This window comes from Alosa pseudoharengus, unplaced genomic scaffold, assembly GCF_046254945.1.
Source record: "Alosa pseudoharengus isolate Yale_2024_CS ecotype anadromous, Long Island Sound unplaced genomic scaffold, YU_APseudo_1.1 YU_APseudo_1.1_scf_112, whole genome shotgun sequence".
Taxonomy (NCBI): domain Eukaryota; kingdom Metazoa; phylum Chordata; class Actinopteri; order Clupeiformes; family Clupeidae; genus Alosa; species Alosa pseudoharengus.
The window spans coordinates 1-21,450 of NW_027468579.1; the positions used below are offsets into that span (position 1 = coordinate 1).

The 21,450-nt window shown below is 40.0% G+C and overlaps 1 protein-coding gene across 1 annotated transcript; it reads right to left on the bottom strand.

Annotated features, from left to right (window-relative positions):
* Nucleotides 1-9,061: 9,061 nt before the first annotated feature.
* Nucleotides 9,062-13,977, bottom strand: LOC143118225 (uncharacterized). The gene is made up of 14 exons (XM_076279325.1): nt 13,781-13,977; nt 13,162-13,331; nt 12,911-13,059; nt 12,652-12,830; nt 12,228-12,318; nt 11,988-12,132; nt 11,578-11,777; nt 11,041-11,158; nt 10,844-10,935; nt 10,657-10,768; nt 10,340-10,429; nt 9,826-10,002; nt 9,562-9,714; nt 9,062-9,319 (listed from the first exon to the last, which is right to left on the bottom strand). Exons 1-14 carry the CDS (start codon nt 13,975-13,977, stop codon nt 9,213-9,215), a joined length of 1,980 nt encoding a protein of 659 aa, XP_076135440.1. The 3' UTR covers nt 9,062-9,212.
* Between the last annotated feature and the right edge of the window lie 7,473 nt (nt 13,978-21,450).

Sequence of the window (21,450 nt, forward strand, 5' to 3'; positions counted from 1 at the left end):
AACCCCTACTAGAGGTGTCACAATCTCGGTTTGAAGACAAACAGAAATGACATCACAAATCTTGAACTTTGAAATCAAATCATCAACCAAACTAAAACCTCTTCCTGTTTCTCTGAAATCACAAATTCATTCATTCACATCAGTTAACGCTAACATAGGCTGCTCAAATTTGAAATGATTCAAATGAAGTTCTAGACAGAGTCCAACAAAACACACAATAAAAGTGTAATATTCTGTGAACACTAAAACACTAGCTTTGTGTCTCTTCGGAGTGTTCTGTGAAAATCAGATTATCATTCCGTGTGATTTCATGTTGCTACTGCAATCACATCTATGTTTATGCCTGTTCTGTTCAGTAGCTTGGTAGGAATGGTTTTAAAATAAAAGCCAAGCAAAACATAACTGGAAATAGGACAAAAAAGTAAACAATATAATACATGCATTGATAGTAATATATTTTTTAAAAGATGGAAAATTGAATCGAATCATGACTTTAAAATGGAAGATTAAATTGAATCAAGGTAAATCGAATCAAACCGATTAAATCAAATCAAACTAAAGTATGAACAATCTAAACTCAAATAGTATAAAGGGACTGTGATGAAACAAAACTTGGAAGCAAGGTATGAAGGCTTTTCACACACACTCACACAGCAGAACAGAGCTATCAACCAACAATAAGAGGGTCATTACCCAAACAAAGCATGTGGCCTATGGGGGGGGGGGGGGTGGACATGCGCAGTGACATGAGCTCTGACTAAAGCCCTAAAGTACCTATTAACATAAGACTGAGAGAGGTGATAATGGAGCAATTAACTGAGATACATTCCTGCATGGCAATTAACTGAGATACATTCCTACATAATCCTCTAGTTAGGCCTACTCAGGTAAGACACCCAGCATGTTTTAAGGCCTTAAAAAACAGCTGAATGTGACAACTATGACTGAGCAAAAAGTAATTATTATTATTGGATAAGTGGTCCTTGGTCTGAAAAGGCTTGGGAAACACTGGCCTAGGCCTATAGGTAAGTAGATATAGTAAAATGAAATTGAGAACCAAATGGCTGCATCTATAGGCTAGGCATTTTTTTACCTAGAATTCTCATCCAGGACTGCAGAGGGCGATAAGATTAAGGCATTAATTGAATACCGAAAGCGTCAATCTATTAGGTATAAGGAATGTACATTCTGAATCCAGGCAGGATATTATATATGAGATAGTGCATTTGGTAAATAGGTTAACCAATTCAGGAGTCAGCATCCTTCTGGGGTGGGTTCCAGCCCATGTAGGAGTAGTGGGGAATGAAGTGGCAGACAAGTATGCTAAACAGGCAACAAAACAAGACAATTCAGGTACAATATAGCAAAGCTGAAATTAAAAACATGATTAAAGCTAAGAATAAGGAAATATGGCAATATGTATGGGATAATGAAGTTACAGGCAGGCATCTGCATTCAATTCAAAAGAATGTAGGATGGAGTAGGAGTACCAGCAGAAACAAACAGAAGGAGGATATTGTGTCAAGAATGAGGTATGGGCATACAGGGTTGAACAGCACACTAGTTCTAATGAGAAAGCATGCTGATGGTTACTGTGAGTGTGGCATTCAAGAAACCGTAGAACATGTCATAGTACAGTGTCCTAAATTCCAACAGGAACGACAGACACTTATAGAGCAGCTAGCACAAGAAAAAACAAGTCTGGACATAACAGATATACTGCAAAGAAATTCTGGGGAACAATGTTTTAGATGTGTTTTTCAATATTTGAAAACAACAGGTTTATTCCATAGAATTTAGAGGGATGTAGTATTCAGACCCACACTCCTATTCAGAAGGTGGCGGTAATTCACCTAAAATCTGTTTGTCAACCGCCAAAGAAAAAAAGAAGAAGAAGAAGAACGCGTCAATCGCTGACGCTGAAGCTTCAGAGAGCATCTAAACAAATCCACGTGTCTGTCGCCTTTCAACTATGGAAGCCTGAACATTGGTCAAAGAAGATAACTGAGGTCATTCGTACACAAAATAATGCAGAAACTGACAGGCGATACACTGAGCTTTGCCTCGAGCCCCGAGGGTTTAAAGTTACAACACACCGATTGGTACCAGAGGGATGTACGAAGTAAGGTGAGTGTTTGACTGAGGACTGGTAGGCTAGTCTACAAATTAGTTAACGGTGTATCTGTTGGTGTAGCCTACAACTTCTGGGGATTAGGCTATATAAATCTCCAGATTTAACAAACCTTGAGATAAAAGCTAACCTCTGAGTTGTCTGAACCTGTGGCGACTAAACCTGAGCTGTCGGCTCCAAAACACCGGTTCCAATTAGTTCCACCTAGAGTTGTGCGTTGACGGCGAACTTAAAGTTAAAGTTGAAAGACATCTTCTATTGAGAGTCGGAACCATGAGTAAACCGTGAGAACCGTATTTTTCACTTTTAGTGTTAGACAGAAATGGGCAGAATTGCAAGATTCGCGTTTTGCGGTTCAATAGCCTAAGTCATAGGCGAAACGTTTTCATGACATAATATACAGCTATATCTAACCGTAGTATGGTAGACAACAAGCTACAACCCGTTTTTATCCGAAAGCACCGTATAGCATATGTAGATAAACAAGGGCGTCGTAGTGGGGGGACAAGTGGGAATAAATTACCCGGGCCCCAAGTGGGGGGAGGGCCCCTAAGGAGTTGAATTTTATTTTCCTTAATAATACATAATTTCCTTAATTTAAAGATCTTCATAAATATTATTAAATAATATCGATGCAAATATTTCGGGTAAATGCATCAGTTGATTGATGTATTAAATTGTGTCCAAGCCAACATTGTTTGAGGCAGGGGCGGAGCCAGACATTGTAAACATTCGGGGCTTAGCCCATTTAATTTTTTTTTTTTTAAATAACCCCTTAAATAATGACTTTTAGTGAATTTTGTGTAAACTAATGGACACATTGAGACTTAAAAAATGTGAAACTAACATTCAACAGATTCAAGGTATCTGGCACACTGTGTAAAATTTTAGTTTTGGGTCTTTCAAGAGGCAATATCTGTTCATATCTGTTTAGCATGTACTTAGTTAAATACGCGTTTCTTATGGTTTGTATATTATAGTATTTGTTTATTTTCATTAGGCTATTGTTTGATATGACATTATTGTTTATTATTGCTATTCTCCTTCTTTCTCTTCCCTGATCTCATCTGTGACAAATATATAGAATATCTTATACTATAATATACATAATATTATGATATAATTACAGTATGGCCAGTCATCATGATACAAGGGTATTTTAGAAGGAATGCATTATCATCTTGACATAGGCGTTTCTAAATTATATTAATTTTGTAATTTAGCAAGATTATTCATAGGTTTCATCAGGTCCCTTTACACAGGTGCATAAAATCAAGCACCTAGATTATGAATGCAGACTGCATGGTGCTTGATTAACACACTTATGGAAAGGGCCCTTTCCTCTCAATATATCATTGTAATGTTTTTTTTTTTTTAGTTAATAATTAGATAGGCAGCCAAAACAACATAACATGACTTTTATATTTATGTGGACTCTTGGATTATAAGATCTGTGGTGGTGGATAGGATATCAACAAGGTTTTAAGGTAGGCTAACAGTTAGCTAACATTCTTTTGTGCAACATATGACACTGAAAAGTTGACATGGGCAGATAACTGTTAATGGGTTTTTCTGACATTTCAAAACAGTGTAGCCTAATTTATTACAAGACGAGGATCACTTTGTTTTGGGAGCTGGAATTTCTTATTCTGCAGTAGGCTTAGTTAGCCTATGAGAGTTTAGGGAGCTAGCCAAGTAGCCTAACGTTAGCCTGCCTAACTGACTGAAAGCTCTTAACGTGAAATCACCAACCTGAAACACCATCCGTCAGTTCACTGGGCGATGCTGTTGCTTGAACGGAGCTGGGTGGTCTTTTGAAAAACGTTCTAATATCCATAACGTGTAACACAAAGTGTTTTATCACAGACTGTAAAAGTGACAGACTTCTGACAGAGGCTTTTTAGAACACCGAAGCCATGACGTAGTTGTCAAGGCAGCATTTTCACTGGATCTAAACAAATCAATCTAACCATTGAAATCACCATAGCGGATAGCCCAGAGACCTGGCATAGATCGTGTAGCTACTAGTCAAATAATTTTTCAATATTGGGCTTTGAAAATAATGGATATATTTCCTCAGTAATAGAGCATTTTGTGACATTTATAGAGAAACCGAGGGGAAGTTATATTGGAAATAAGAGTTGCCGGGAATTTAAAAAAAGATTCGGGGCTTTTGAAAAAAGATTCGGGGCTTAAGCCCCCTAAGCCACCCCCTAGCTCCGCCACTGCTATGGCCCATGTTCCGTCCAGCCCGACAGTTGTTGAGGAAGTTTGACAAAGCCTACTAGAACTTTTTAATTATTTGTAGGCCTAATAACAATTGCTCAAAGCAATTTTCACGATAGGCCTAGGCCATAGGCCTATGTTTTTTGTGTAGAGATGGCCCGCCATGCATGAACGTTCTGCTTCTGCATGAGCGCACTGACACCCCTGTTTGTTCAACGCGACTTTCATGAAAACTCTAGGTTTAACTGCCTGTCAGGTAGGCCTACTAATTACAGGTGTCAAACTCAAGTTTGCCTTTAGCCTATATCTGGCGTATGAAAATATTTTTTGCGTGTATAGAGTTGCCATGCATGAACGCACTGCTTCTGCAAAGAGCGCACTGACACTGTCCTAAATAGCCTATGTTCAGCGCGATTTTCATGAAAACTCTAGGCCTAACTGCCTGTCTCAGGGAATAGATAGCGCCTATGTATTAATTAATTGTTCTAAATCACAGGTGTCAGACTCAAGTTTAACTCAAGCCTTTAGTCTACATTTGGCGTAGGCCTATGAAAATATTTTTTGTGTAGCCTAGAGTTGGCCCACCAGTTATGAACGCACTGCCTCTGCAAAGAGTCGACACCCCTGTTCTATAATCAATGCGATTTCATCTAATGTTATACATGAATATGCATGTCATGTTGCTATTATAAATAATTGAAATGTTGTGCGTTAGGCTATTTTGTATGTTCATATATCCACTCAATGTTTTTATGTTAGGCTAGCCTACTGAATGCTTTTGTTCCAAGCGTCTATTGACACAAACAGACTCATTGATAGTCTACGTTTATTGCATTATTTTCCGTAACATAAGCTTATAGAAGAATAGTCTGACTGAGGTCCGTGTAGCCTACTTTTGCATTCATTTGATTGAATATTGTTTCTGAAATTGGATAGGCTAAGTCGAAAAATGGGTAATTTTAAAGCTTGTTAATGATTTCAATGTGCTTAAATGAGAAACAAGCAAAAGCAAATTTGGGCGGTTTTTTGTGCATTCTCGCGGTTTTTGACGAGGTTTTGAGCTGGAAAACCTTGCTGGCATCTGGCAACACTGTCGCTGACGCTGAAGCTTCAGAGAGCATCTAAACGAATCCACGTGTCTGTCGCCTTTCAACTATGGAAACCTGAACATTGGTCAAAGAAGATAACTGAGGTCATTCGTACACAAAATAATGCAGAAACTGACAGGCGATACACTGAGATTTGCCTCGAGCCCCGAGGGTTTAAAGTTACAACACACCGATTGGTACCAGAGGGATGTTCGAAGTAAGGTGAGTGTTTGACTGAGGACTGGTAGGCTAGTCTACAAATTAGTTAACGGTGTGTATCTGTTGGTGTAGCCTACAATTTCTGGGGATTAGGCTATATAAATCTCCATATCTATAATGTTTCTGTACAAAATGTTATTTTACTCTGTTTTACGTGGGTAATGCCACCGCACATCCAAATAACTGCCCTTCATGACCCACAGGCCGTCACTCTCCATAGGTTAACATGGCAAAACTCATTTTTCTAAAACTGCTTTTCCATGTCTCACATGCAATAAATATAGGAGGCTATAAACACATGTATAGCATAAGCATATATACTATTTTTATCCCGTGAGGGAATATGTGTGCATGTACTTTATTTATGCACTATGTCCAGGCACGTGCAGAGAAGGGGGACTACAGGGGCTCTAGCACCTGCCCTTTTGCCCCTTTGCCCCTTTGATGTCCAAGTGCCCTTTTGACAAGACCCGTTTTTTACTCTTTAAAATGTGTAATACTTCCGCTAGTTCCAACGTGAATATTCGCTAAAATGTCTCAGTAATAGTTTGTGAAATTAGAAATTTACAAAAATAACAATTTTCTGTGTTAATTGAAATGCCTTGCGGCCACCAATCCGTGACGTCATACATTCAGTGAACTCTCAGAAGGTGCACGCAGGCACAGTGCTGCAGGAGACGTTTGAGAGCACGGTAAGGTCACTTGGCAGTTAGCCTATCTGAACATGCAATAGTATTCAGCTTAGAGATAGAGAATAAAATGTTTAAAGTTGTTTCATGTTTAATGAAGTACGCTATCAAACCCGTTTTAACCATGTCATGGTCCATCCATTTCAATTACCTGGCAGCTTCGAAAATCTAAGGCTGAACGTTCATATGAAAATTTTGTTCCATGTGCCCTTTTTTAAAATTTGAGCCCCTGCCCCTTCAAAGGTCTCTGCACGGGTGGTGTCTAGAAGGGATACAGCTAAGGGTTAGGGTTAGGTTACTTCCTGTCCTGATACTGTTTATTTATATGGAGATTTCACTGGAGATTTCACTATCTGTTACGTGACTTCCGTTGTTAGCTGTATCCCATCTAGCCACAACCGCCTCTGCACGCCCCTGACTATGTCTGCATATGTGCGCATGTAGGCTACTAGCCTAGTACATGGGGTGGTCGGGAGGACAGCTTCATTCGTCCCTCCATAGACATTCAGCAATAGGCTGTTTTGCATCCATTACAAACAAGCAATGTGAAAGTCTAGGATTAGGGAGAGCGCCTAGTATGCCTAGTCTAGTGCATAAGCATGAAGTTGAACCTTTAGATGAAAAACACTCTTTAATAATAGGCCTACAATAAATAAATAAGCCGCTAATGACGTTTAGGCTACTTTTGACCATCGCATTTATCGCCTGTAACTCCGTGATAAGGACCTAACAGGAAAGTATTTGGCTGAGCAACGGAGGTTAATATGTTCTATGTTTTGTCCACATGATAGGCCTACAGGCCTATGTCTAATCATTGTTACACTCGAAGAACCATGTTTCATCAATAGACCTCTCCAGTATAAGTCCCGCCTCCTAACTTCCGTATCCATCCAACTTCCGGGCGTTGATTGTCTATGAGAAATAACATGGCGTTTTGAAAGATCGTACCTGTCAAACTCTGTGACAAAGTAGAAAAAGCTGCTGGGCAGATTGGCCTACACACTTCTGCCATCTAGTTTCCACTGGATTTTTTTATTTTCGGTGCCGTTTAAGTAGTATAGTCTATAGCAGGGGTGTCAAACATACGGCCCGCGGGCCGGATGCGGCCCGCTAGATGGTTTAATCCGGCCCAGACTTGTAGAGAATACATTTCTGACGATGTCAAAAAAAAAAAAAAGGAGGAGTTATGAATTTTCAAAGAAATAACCGAAATGCTCAATTTAGCCGCTAGGCGCAGCCAAAAAACAAAAAAAAAGTTCGGAGTTGACTGGTCCTGTGCTGTCAGTTTGGCTACATTGTCGGGAGAAAAGCAGGCGTTGCGACAAAATTCAGAGACAAAGTGCAGCCTGCAAACGGAGGACAAGATGTTTGGGCATTTTATTGTATTTTGCACCAGGAAGTGTTAACTTGGATCATGTTAAAGTGTGGTTGTGCAAACTGTAAATTTAATCAGGTCGCGAGGTCTGACTCACCGTCAGTTTGACTGTTTTCTTAGTGATAATGGCATTCTGTCTGGCTTACCATACCACGCTGTAGTACGGTGGTTAAGCCGAGGTGCCGTACTTAAGCGTTTCTTTGAACTACGAGAGGAAATTGGACAGTTCTTGGAGAAAAAAGGCAGACCAGTAGCAATTTAAATGCCCGGAATGGGTGCAGGATCTGGCCTTTATGGTGGATAGCCTATTACACAGCACCACCACCTAGCCTACAAAATTATTTGATCTGATGTAACCTAATCGTATCAGTTGATCGTATTGCTCATGCACTGCTAACTTATGTTTGTTAAATTCATTTTATTTTTCATACATTTGCACATTTACATTTTTAAGGCAGGATGTTAACTTTCTTCATAGCTCCCACTTGAGTTTAGTGTGGTGAGTTGGTTCAGGTGGTCAGATGTAAAAATGTAGGCCTATCCACTCAACTATAAAAATAAACCAGTTGTTTATGAGAGTGAAATGCATTTTATTTCCATTTCATTGGCCTCTCTGGATAAATGTGTAATAATCTAATATATCCCTTGTGATTATGTAGGCTACAAATTTTTATTATTGATTGAATTGACATTATTGTTTTTATTATTGCCTTTCCCCTTTTTTACATTGCTTTTTTATTAGGCTATTGATTGAATTGATATTATTGTGTACTACAACTATTCTCCTTACTATATTTGACCTAGATTTTAATCTGTTCCCTGTTCATTTTTAAATATTATTATGTTGTTTTGTATTTATATGTCGCTTTGGACAAAGGCGTCTGCTAAATCCATAACCATAACCATAACCATAATATGAGCTGTTAATATGAACTTTAAACACTTGCCAATTACGCCATGCCAGTGTCTGGATACAAAGTCAAAGTAGCAAAGTCTGGTATTACCAGGCTTTATCACCCGGTGGAGTGGAATACTGATTTCTGATTGGCTGAAAGGGTGTGCGTTATTTCTGAATAACCTATGAAGTAGATCTGTCAAAAAAGTCTCATCTTTGTTCTATACCGATAGTCTTTGAATGGTGACCCTAGCGACCATAGTAAACGACAGTTAAACCTAGTAACATTTGAATCAGCTGATACTAGCGATAACCACCGCTAAAGTTAAAGTAGTACAGCAACTGAACATATTTATTTAACAGAGCTGCACATTTTATTATTTTTAAATTGGCATCTCTTCTGTTCACGTGTGAGTTGCAACCAGGTGATAAGCGGAGGCAACGTCGGCCGTTATGCCTTAAATAGTTTAACACCTACACCTTACCAACACACCCCCTCTTCCTCCTCATCCTCACTGGTCTCTGGATCCTCGCTTGTGTCAGGATCTTCAGCCTCTTCAAGATCCTCTGCAGACAACAGGAAGGATCCCTAAGGCCCTAAAACAGCCCTGTAATTGTGGATGCTGTTTCTTAGGATCTCAGCAATTTCACTGTGGCGTCCACGGCAAAGACCAGAGAGGCCCTCATTTTGAGTGTCTGCAAGTGGGTGAATAAGAATAACAAAATGTACATCAAATAAAAAGCTATTTTGCTACTTTAGAAATAAACACAAAGAAGGATAAATACCCTTGTAATATCCTATGAGCTTCCATCCCTTAAAAATATTACATACACTTAATAATATTACAACCTAAGTAAAATCTTTTTTGAAAGATTTAGAAAAAGACCATCAAAATATTGTCATTTGTTAAGGTTGTGTCTGTAGATCATAAACCTACCTTCTGCTGAAATTATACTTTGCAGAGATCCCATCAATTTCTGCATCCAGGAGCAGTGTTGGGCCATCTCTTTTACCAGGATGGTCTTCTCCTCCTCCAACCTCATCCTCCGCATTATTGACTGGAAAACCCGGATTTTGTCTTCAATTCTGGCTAAAAGACATACAACTCCCAAGTTACAAGCGTGAAGTATAGCACCAACCAATAATCAGCCTAGAGCCTACTTTTGTACTACAAATCCAAAAACAGGTTGCACTCCCTTACCACTTCCATGAACCTCCCATGGCCACGCGAGACACTCTCCAGATAGGGACAGCTCAACCTCATTGAGGTTAATTTCCACAGCGGGCTCTTTCGAGTTATATTCTGTTATGTCCCTTAAAAGCAGTTTTTTGCTCTCGGCAATTTTCTGTCTGATCCGGTGACTGAGCTTTCCACTGTCTGAGAAATTAAAAGAATGAGGGCAAGTTGTGACAGCCTGGCCATGACGCACTTCCGCTCAATTATCATTTCCATACAGCGATGATCTATATTTAATCCCAATGAGTTCTATGCTGACTAATCATCAAAGGGGGATTTATGAATGCAGAGAGAATGCTATCATTTAAGGCCAGCTATGAGTGAAGGAGTCATTCTATGTTTTTAAAGTGAAACATCAAGTAATAACAGCAAGTAGTACCCTATGTCCAGACACTCTGTATGAACCTTGTAGAACAAAGCTCTGGTCTATTCCCAGGCCAAAGTTTTACACAACTACACCTAATCATCATAGACATACCATTCTGTCGGTAGAGAGTGAGTTTCTTTTGCCTCAAGTTCAGGTAACGCCCCTCTATGGCCTGCTCTAGCTGTGATGTACCCATTCTATCTGTGAATATGAAATATTTATAGTGTTGTGCAGGCAAATTTCACAATGCCACTTCATTGAGAAAATATGAAAGGATTTAGGTGCGATTTTAAGGGTTAAAACATCTTCATAGCAAGATTATCAGATTCTCCTGTGCATCATTACTATGAATAAATCCAATGATCCAATCTAGAAAGACTTTACATTGGGAGAACAAAAGGGAAGGCTGTTTTCTGTTCCACGCTTACCACTGGCTGCCCATTCCCTCACATCAGCAACCAACGCTGTTTCATCTGTGCACCCCAAGGATTGCTTCTCCTCTTCCTGTTTTTCTATAGCCGCCAGAAGCATCTTGCAAGTCTGATAATAGTAACACAACAAAATCGCAAAAAGGGTTCCAAAAAAGATAACAACAGCCTGTTAAATGATACTCACCTTCACATATCTGGCACACAATGTGTGGTGTAAGCCCAGGGTTTTCTTTTTGTTCCATGCTATGGCATGGACCGTCAGCATGTCCACACGTACTGTTGAGAGAAAATGTATAAAGCCACAGTTATACAACAATTGCCCAAGAAAACCAACAATTGCCCCAAAAAAAACAAAAAACATTGAGGGTAAGTAACAGTCACCTCCTTTCGTCATGTACTTCGTAGTTAGGGCACAGCGGGAGAGGTAGCTGTTGACTTGCTCTACCTCTTCTCCCACTGTTGCACCAGCTCCTTCTAAGTTCTTTCCACTCCATGTCACCTACATACATCAATGGAACCATACAACACTTCCTTTGACACAAGCTGAAATTAATTAATATTTCTGTACATACAGACCAGCGGTCTCCAACCATTTTACCTCCTAGACTTACTTTGACAAAATCAATTTGGCCAAGAGCTACTCCACTACTACTATCCATTGGAATTACAGATAGTCCTGGAGATAAATGTTGCATCTCTAACCATGTAACTCACTTAGAGTGCAATGCAAACAGTCATCTAAAGTGTACCTTTATTTTCCATAGATATATTCCATAGTACTTGGTGTTGTGACTTGTCTTATTAAATATGTTTATATTTACTTTGAGTTGTTGAATAGATACTACTAACCAGGTGGCGAGCTACCTGTTGGAGACCCCAGATATAGACAATATTAAGAAAAGGAAGCGATGAACCTACCTCACACTTGGTGGAGTGTGCTTGTGCATGCATGACACTCAAGAACGGCCTTACAGTGGTAAGAGGTTTCAGGTGTGGGAGGCTGTTGGCAGCTTTATTTAAGTACGGCCAGTATTTGCACACCACGTCCATTGCCAGGAATGTGGGTTTGCAGCACATCAATTCCTTATGAAGATACATAGGGTATGCAAATATTTCTCCTGCGGATGAATTGTTATGTATGATTAAATATTTTATTTTAAATGCAATTATAGCCCTTGTATAGTTTTACCACCACAAAAGTAATCCAATATTACTGCTTCACAACACACTGTCTGCACTGCAGAAAAAAATCGACAGTGTCTGATATACGGTAGTTGGATTTCCATAATAGATGAGTTTCTCATTACTGTGGCAGTTCTAAATGTTACCTCTGTACATGTTCAGGGATTTCAAGAGGAAGCCATGTCGACAGACTGCAACCTCCATGCCTTCCTCGTCCAATTTAGTGGTCCTCCTTGAGGTCTCCCTCGCTGCCAGGAAAGAGGAGCGGCCACATGTGCCCTGTCCACGTGTCTATGAAGAATCAGAAAGCAAAATGAGAACAAATTCCAAAAACTGTGTGCAGTCACTTCTCAATGTATTTAATGACACAAACAATGAAAACGTGCCTGTTTCCCCGCTTGCTGTATACCAGCAACATATTCAGAAACAGATGAGTCCTCCGCCACAAAGACACCCTCAAAATATGGTGGGTCAGCACTGTTGAAGAAAAAATATTGTGCAGCTTAAGCTGGAAACAGAAAATAAAATGTATAATGCATGGCAATAGAAACCTACATCTACTGAAGTCACTGCAAGAAAAGCAAGAAATTGAACATTCTACAAAACTCTTATCAACTGTACCTAGTCAGTCCAAATTTCAAAGAGGTCATTGCCATGAGAGAAGTAGGCCAAGCTATTTACATGACTAAGAATTTCCCCAAGGGCAACCTGAACATTTCTACGTAAAGTAGTTATTCGCACGCACACACACACACACACACACAAAGTATATCTACATATAAAATATTTTTCAATAGATGGCAAAATCACCTTCCTTTTCGAAGAAACCTGTAGAGTTTCCTATTACCATCCACTGACACAGCAAGCATCTCGGGTGAACAGGCAGGGCAGCTTAAAGGTGTTCCACAGGACAGCTGATCCTCTTCGAAGCGGCAATAGCTGTACTCCAGAAAGCTTCGCTGAAGAGTGTCCCCACACACAGGTCCTGACTGAAAGAGGTATTCAATTAATAGCTTTTCACATGTCTGCAAATGTGAAGACAAATATATGAAATATGGTAAACACATACCCTTCCACCACATCTTGTTCGATGTTCAAGGAGCTTGACAAAAGCCTGTCTAGACAGGGTTGGGGCTATAACTTTAAGCTCCTGGAACGTACTAAAAACATCGAAAGTGTACAATGTGTACTCACAATTGAGTACCGGCAAAACACATTCTACACACACACAAAAAAAAAAGAAATTGGTATAAAGTACTTACACAATTTACTTACAAAAGTACCAACAAACAGTGCACAACTACTCTTGTATGTACTTACGTTGCTCCTGTATACGATGGTCAACATCTTCCTTGACAATTATGGTGCTGGGGGAGATGGGTTTAAAGAAGCCCTCATGGATGGCCTCTCTATTGTGCAGGACTAATTGCTGGTGCCCTTGCACGTCACAGCTTCCACAAAACCACTGCAGTGGAAGGCAGTCTCTGCATCTAGTAGGGTATCAGAGAGAAAAGACAACTTGGCTCAATTTTAAGACCGTCATTCATCATATGGCATACATATTTACTGTATGCAAGATCGGTATTCATTGAGCACATTTACAACTACAGATCAACTGGGTGAATTCTCATCAACACTACTAATAGATATCACTGATAGAGAGAGGTGTTGAGGGTCTGACAAGGTTAAGTGAGTTGACGTCAACATGAAAAATTCTGATCCACTCTATTCTAATAATAGCTTTTTACCTAAGAATGGAAAAAAAAATAATCTGGTTCATCTGTTACCACCAGAATACGCAAGACAACTGAGTGCCAAGAACAGGCATGTCTCACATACTAGCCAGTTAAATGGACCAAGGCTACACCACTAACAAACAATAACTACCATGTAGCATTTTCTAAGAAACAACATGAACCAGACATGAATGACTTCCCACCTAATAACAGCAGCCTCATTGCAATGGCTGCACAAAGGATGGCCCACATTATGGGTCTGCAGGAGACACTGCAGATGGAAAGGCCTTGCCTCTTTCCATCTTTGTGCAGCCTTTTGCTGCCTAAGAGTCCAGGAAGTGGAAGTGGAAGATGAAGCCGTGGTCATCCCAGGCACATCCAAAGCCTCTAAGAGTTCCATGTTTCATGTTAGATCAACAGCATAATGTCATGATTTCTCCAAAACCATAGACTGATATGCTGGGAAGCCACTTCTTCAAATCTAAGAATAATAATGCTACCCTGTCAGAGCGATTGATGTGATGCGTTTGGATGGACTTCAAGGTTTCCACCTCATAATTCAAGTATGATAAGTAGCCTAGTAACCAAGTCAAATTTCATCCAATAGGCCTATGCATGACTTATAACTCATCACATATCCACAAATCATCCATATAAAGAAAGTATATTGTACCAAATTCCACTTGAGGGTCCACAGACTGAGGCTCTTCAGCAATATGGTCAGTCTCTAAGGGAACCACTAGAAGACAGACCAAAGATTGCACACAGTAAGTCAATGACACTGCAGAATACATTTACTTCCTTTTGGATAAAAAAGCATGCATCTGTCTGTCTATCTTAGTAAATACCTGTATAGGCTATGATTCAAACTATATTGGGGAGACAGCAATGACAGATTTACCTACTTGTACAATCTTAATAATCAACAACAATTAGGGCTGAGCTACACCAGGCACGTAACTGAAGCGTTCCGTTCGCGTTGCGTCTGCTGCAACAATTAGCTTCCACTATAATCAATGGAAGTAGCTACACCAGAAGTGATAGCGGCGCGTACGTTCGAAAAAAATAGACCATTCTTCTAAAATGGATTTTACGCGTCGTGAACGGAACGTTTGGTGCTACGCGCCTGGTGTAGTTTCGCTGTTACATGTCAACACCCAACCAGGCAACAACTGACTTTGCTCTTGGTGATGAATAAATTATCTATGTATCTCTGGCAGTGTCTTAACATAGTTTAAGTAAGTAAAATTCCTGCCACATGTTCATTCTGATTATTGGTCCAGGGCTGTATTCAGTGCGGAGGCTTCATATAAATTATACAGGCCAAAACCTTGGACACACACAGGCGAAATCTAACTCAAGCATGTTTCACAATGTTACCACCTAGAACGGATTTTAATTAAGGTAAAACATACAGAACATTAATGTCACACTGCTGAATATGTATTTGTATGTCAGTACAACAGCCAAGGGAATCAGCTATTAAGTGGACAGATAAGGGCAGTCATCCTTTTGCAACATTTTCCTTTAATGGGCAGAAGGGTTTGGAGAGCATGATACTGTAATCTGAAATGAACATTCATTGATCAGAAAAACAAGGCTTTTAAATATTCTCAATGTTACAGAGCATGCCTCTGGACCCTGCCCTCCCCCACCATGTGATCGTGGTTCCAGGATGTACATATCTTGCACCGACCATCTACAATCTTTGTGTTTTAGATATGAACAAATTCAAATTTATGTTTCTTAACTAACAAGGGTGTAAGTTGATATTTGACAATAAGAATAACTCTTGAAAACACAAATAATGATGAGTAACTGAATTGATTATACCTACAGCTGAGCCTTTGGGGCGCCCTCCACGCCTACCCCTTGGCTTGCCTGCCCCCTTGCCTTGCCTACCCCTTTTAGGTGCTGGTGGGGCAGCACTTCTGCGCTCCTCCAATTCCCTCTAGAAAAGTTAAACATGAAGTTGCAGTCAAAATTGTGTGAAGTTTCAGAATTTCTGTTCACCCATTTCAAGAGAATTATTCATAGCTATTGGAGGCTCTCACAAGCATAAAGAATTCTTACAAACTTTACAGAACATGCAAATTTACAATTAAACAACAAATTGTACAACTTACACGGTAATCTTCAAAGCAAGCATCGAGGTCCATCTCGAGAGCCATCTGTTTGCCCTCTTCAAAATTGGCATCAGGATTGATAACGCGTCTCATGGTGATGACAGCGCTCGAGAGAGAAAGAGAAAGGGAAAAAAGAGAGATGGATGTATAGGGAGAGATAGACAGCAAGTGAGAGATATAGGTAGAGATGTTTTTTATAGGGAGGGAGAGGTGGATGTATAGGGAGAGAGAGAAAGTGAACAATTGAGAGAGATAGAGAGAGTGAGTGAGTGAGTGAGAGATGTATATAATGAGAGAGAGAGAGAGTTTGGCTCTTAAAAGGGCCTTTGATAAAGTTTGCAAAATCTGGGGAAGTATCCAACAACAAATCTGCAAAAAATAAATAAATAAATAAATAAAGAAGACTGACATTGGTTTCAGCTATCTAACATGATTTAAAAACACAAAACAAGCTGAAACATGTTGATGCGCCTTGACTGGACCTTGATTAGATGCCAGCTTACGAGTGAAAGGAATCTGTAAACTTTTAAGAAAACCAAATGCATTTTGAGTGTGTTTAAATCATGTTTATGTGGCTGACGACTAAGTCAATCTTATAAGGCAATCTTATAAGGCAAACATGTCTTAGAAGCCAGGGATCCCTTTAAGAAATAGGCCTAAGGCAGCCTAGGTCAAAGTAGCAATTCAACTGTAAATCCAGCACCATGAGATATTTATAAGAAATGTAGGTTACTTAGCCTACTTTAATATCTAAACATAAGACAGAGTATGTTAGCCTATGCCTGCACTCTATATTTAGTGAGGGCAACTTTCAGGACAGTGATACTAACATAGGCTATGACCATGCAGGTTTTAGCCTTGCATGGGTTAAGGAGAGGCTGGGTTGAAAACGGTTGAAAACAAAGCCTATCATTCACTTTTTTAAGGTCTTGGCTTCAAGATAAGTTAATCAATACTTATCAAACTCTTACACAATTTTATGTCACAAAATCAATAACAATCTGTCATATTTTAATCAAAATGCAGAGCACCATGTGAAGTCATGGCCTACCTGCTTCGCGAGACGGTGGTCGGTGGCGCGAAGAGAGACACGTGACCAATTAGGCTTAGGGTTGGGTGGGGGTGATCACATCACGAAAAATACCTACGACTTCCCGTAGTTGCGGATGAGATGCCTTGTTTTGCAAACTGAATCGAAGGAGGAATCAATTCAATGTTATTTCTTCTTCTTTAGCTCTGTATTATTTCACATCTAGTGGGAAATGTGTAGTAGGCCTAGGCCTACTGTACATTTCCACAATGCATAGTCTACAGTCAGTCACAATTGATAACTGAGCATTATTTGGCATGGTTGCGGCACATTATCGTTATCAGATCACGATAAAACACCATAGCATCCTGGATGTTGTAAGACTTTAGCCCTATCATGTTTTTCGACCTGTTTCAGCCCTAAGCCCTAAGATTTTACAACGCCACTCGCATGAGGCGAAGACAGTGGAAAAACTCAAAACAAATTTGCTCCCCTTCTGTCATCTAATGTGAGGTCATCATGAAGATATGCAGGCGTGCTGCGATCACGATTCACGACTTTTCCACCTTAAGCTGGCTTTGCAATTAAAGACGACTTCTAAGATAGGCCTACATTCATTGTGAGCTGACATGTAGGCTAAAGTAGGCCTAGACCTAAAGAAATGGCGTAGAACAGGCCAATTGCATTTGAAACCGCATGGTTTCATCTTTTGCTAAAAATGATAGAACTTGAGGTGAAGGCGAATTTCTCCAGTTAGCGCTCATAGCGGCGGCGTTATGCACCGCGCATTAAAATATGCCTATAGGGTAGGGAACTGTCCTATCACGAAAAATAACGTTTTCTCAACTTTAAGCTTTGCAAACAAACATTATGTGTAGCGGCAAATGCGCAGTAGTTTTGCAATCAAGCCTTCATTAATTCAAAAGAAGACAACTGGCCAAGGTGGTCTCACAGCTTGATTTAGGCCATCATGGGAAAAAGTAGCGTGTTGCGATCACGGTTCACGACTGCTTATCCTTAAACTGACCTTATTGCAAACAAATAACAAGTAATTAACCTCTAGAAGGAAATAGCCTATGTAGCCTGATATATTTTCCGAATAAAGCGTTCGTTCATACAACGCATTCGTTGTGATCTTGGGCCATCAGGCTACTCGGCCGTAAACTGAAAAGCTTATTGCAAACAAACGACAAGGAATTAACATTTTATTGTTATATTTCTAGCGGGAATCATATGTTTTCAGAATAAAGCGTTCATTTATACAAAAGGAAACAACTAAGACGCATTCCTTGATCTTGGGCCATCATGACAAAATGTGTTGGGATCACGATTCACGGCTGCTTAGTCTTAAACTGGCGAGCTTATTGCAAACAAACGACAAGGAATTAAACTTTTATTATTATGAACTAGCGGGAAATGTTTCATATATTTTGAAATGGTAAAATCTTTTAAAACCCGACGCGCAAATGTCTCTCCTCCTGTCCCCCAGTCACCGGTTAGCGCTCGCAGCGGCGGCTTTATGCCTCGCGCATTAAAATGAATAGGGTAGGGAAGTGTAGTCCTATCACGAAAAAAGGGCCGAAATCGTGATGGCAGCACCCCTGAACAGATTTACTTTCGTGGTGATATCACGTTAAACCGTGAGACCGGGTTGCAACCATCTTTCGACTGTCATTTTTTGCACGTGCTACAAAAATCATTCTGTGCAATGGAAGATTTACCAACGTTACTGATACAGTTTTGCCTATACATGCGTGAGACTAAGACGCCTGTTTATTTCGTTTTAAGTGCGTGCAGGGTGTGTGAGAGGGGAATCGATGTGCTTTGATTCCAGCTTGGTAGTTGTAGTCTGTGAAATGAAAAAGCACGTGTGTGTGAAGTATCCAAACAATGACACCTTCATTTCATTATGGTTGCTTTAGCAACACACCTTAAGCTACTGTGTAGTGGGTCCCATTTAGAAGTGGCTACTTCATTCGCGCTTTCCTTAACTCATGGAGCTGCATGAATTTTATTACAACTTTTCGCCACAATAGCCTATGGCAGTTTAAGTCCGCTTGATACTGTAAGGCGTAAGCCATTGGTTTCCAAAGGAGATTTTATTTGTGTCGCCAGCATAGCCTATTGACAATTTATGTTGTAAATAGGCCTACCTTATAAGCCTACCTGTAGCTTAGGGAAGCTAACAGCTTTCTATTAGGATCTAGTTTGTTAGTTACAGTTTTGTCATAACTCCCTGATGCATTTTTGCATTTAGAATAGCCAGAGCGTGGATATCTCAATCGGAAAATTAAACAATATCGGGTGCCATGGACTAGGCTGGGTGAACCCAGCCTGATCTGCCCGCTATTTATTTTTTGATTTCTTAAAAGATTGAGCTTGGTCTGGTGAAAGCCAGACTAGCCATGGACCTCAGTTACACAATGGAAGGGAACATGAATCAGCCTATATTTGCACGAACAATAACGGACAACAGTTCTTCAATTTTGGCTCGTTAAAATGTGTATGAACAGTCTAGCGACGCATTTCATCAAGGCCCATTTGGACATGTCAGTTATTTGCACCACTGGTTACATGTAAAACAGCATTTCGTTTCAGACTACTGTTACTTAATTTGTGCATTAACAATAACGTTTCAGACTACTGTTACTTAATTTGTGCATTGACAATGAAGTATTACATGAACTAAAGATGACTAAAATCTTATGTAGAAGAAGAAACATTCACAAAAAATCCATCCATCCAAAAATGACCTTTGTTTTTGATAGCTGTTGAAAACGGCATGGAACTGACTGATGTTTTTGTTCATAAACAAACAAACAAACAAACAAACAAATAAATACATAAATAACATTATGCTGATACCTTTTGCTTTTCCCAAATACAATGTAGCCTACAGGTGTAAATGACCTTTCATCAATCAGTTGCAATGGATGAACTGTGATGAACTGCCCTACTCGTGATTGTTTAGAGATTTTAAAGGTTTTATAACAATGCTACATCTTCTTTGGCTATTCTACAATCTATTCAACTTTTCAGCACCAGTAGGCTACTTTCTGTGCAGCCGCACACACACACTCAGGCATGCCAAACAAGCATACACAAAAGTTTCAAGAGTGGGGGATGGAGTAAAATATGGAGACAAATTGAAGTGTGATTTATTTTCGCGGAACGGCTGTACAGGACTGAGCGGCGGTCATATTTTGTACCGCTATGCGGTACATCTAGTTGTACAGGGGATTGCATTACACCTTTGTGTTCGGTAAGGTCTGCTGTTTATTCTGGTTTACGGTTTGTCATGTGTGGAACGAAAAGTTTGTGAAATATTCCTCCTATATGAATTGAAATGAGCGCAGATAGTAGCCTAATATGATTATTTCTTGAAAGTTCATTTTCTCGCGAACCGTTTATCGCAGCAAATAGCGGCTATACCTTATAAAAGATGAGAAAAAGTTATTTATGTGATGTGTGTGAGGCTACTTCGCGAGTAGTTCCTAGAGAAGAATGGGCGGCCACACTTTATGTCGGTCTGCCTCATGTCTAGCAGCGTGTTTCGTGAAGGTGTCGTCGCAGACCGGATTAAACAGTCAGCGAATCAACAATCAGAGAAAACTGCGCTGAGAACGTTGTAGGCGGATATTAGACCTACCTGCTGTTGGTATGCCTTAAACTCGTATCCTGTCATTTAGAAACAGTGCTGTGGTCTAGTCTAGTCATCAACAAAAAATGAACGGATTGCAAAAAAAAGAATGGATTTGGCGTGACATATCTTGAGTGTGAGAGCGTGAGATTGGTGCTGAAAGCGTGAGTGTCACGCCAGATGCGTGAGAGTTGGCAACCCTGATTTAATTGGGAACGCGTCTGCACTCACGAGAGGGAGAGCCGCAGGTTCCAGCTGGCTTGCCATTGTTGATAATTGATATCTCCTTCTTCAGTGTTGTGCCAGTTCACAGCTTTTCTGAACTAGTTCAAGTTCAGTTCATACATGCTCAAAGTGAACAGTTCACGTTCAAAGTTCACAATTTTAATTCTGAACTAGTTCAAAGTTCAGTTCATTTTACTTTTTTCGTGAGATATTCAAATAAATACTTTTTTGACACTACGAGCTAGATATCACTATACGTTCTTTGAAGCTGCTCATTGTAGACATTTGCTCATGACACTGCAATTGTGGGTTTCTTACCAGGTGATGAAACTTGCAGCAGTACAGACAAGGTAGACCAGTTCTATACTTAGTGCAATGAAATCCAGCCCTCCGCGCTCTCGTCGTTGCCTGCTACGCGGCGTTGCTATGCCTACCCCGCTCTGCTGCAATTCATCACGGGTAAAGTTGTGCGGAAGCCAGTATGCTATTCAACTACTCTCAGCCGGACACTACGTTGCCCGCAATGCATTGCGCACACAATGTCAAAACCATTTCTGTCTGGTGATACATGATTTAAGCGGCACCAGCGAGAATACAGGAGGGAGGAACTTTATCTCGTTGCGTTTCAAAAGAGAAAACAGATGTCACTCAGTTTTCAATGGAAAACAAATTCCAACATTCATTTACAGTGATGTCTGCCGTTCATGACACATAATGTGAACTAATTCACGTTCAAGTTCTTCATTAAAAAATGTGTTGCGTTCAGTTCAACGTTCACGAAAAAATTTGCGTGTTCAATGCGTGTTCTTCTCGTTCACGCACAACACTGCCCATCTTGCCTGTTCATAATTT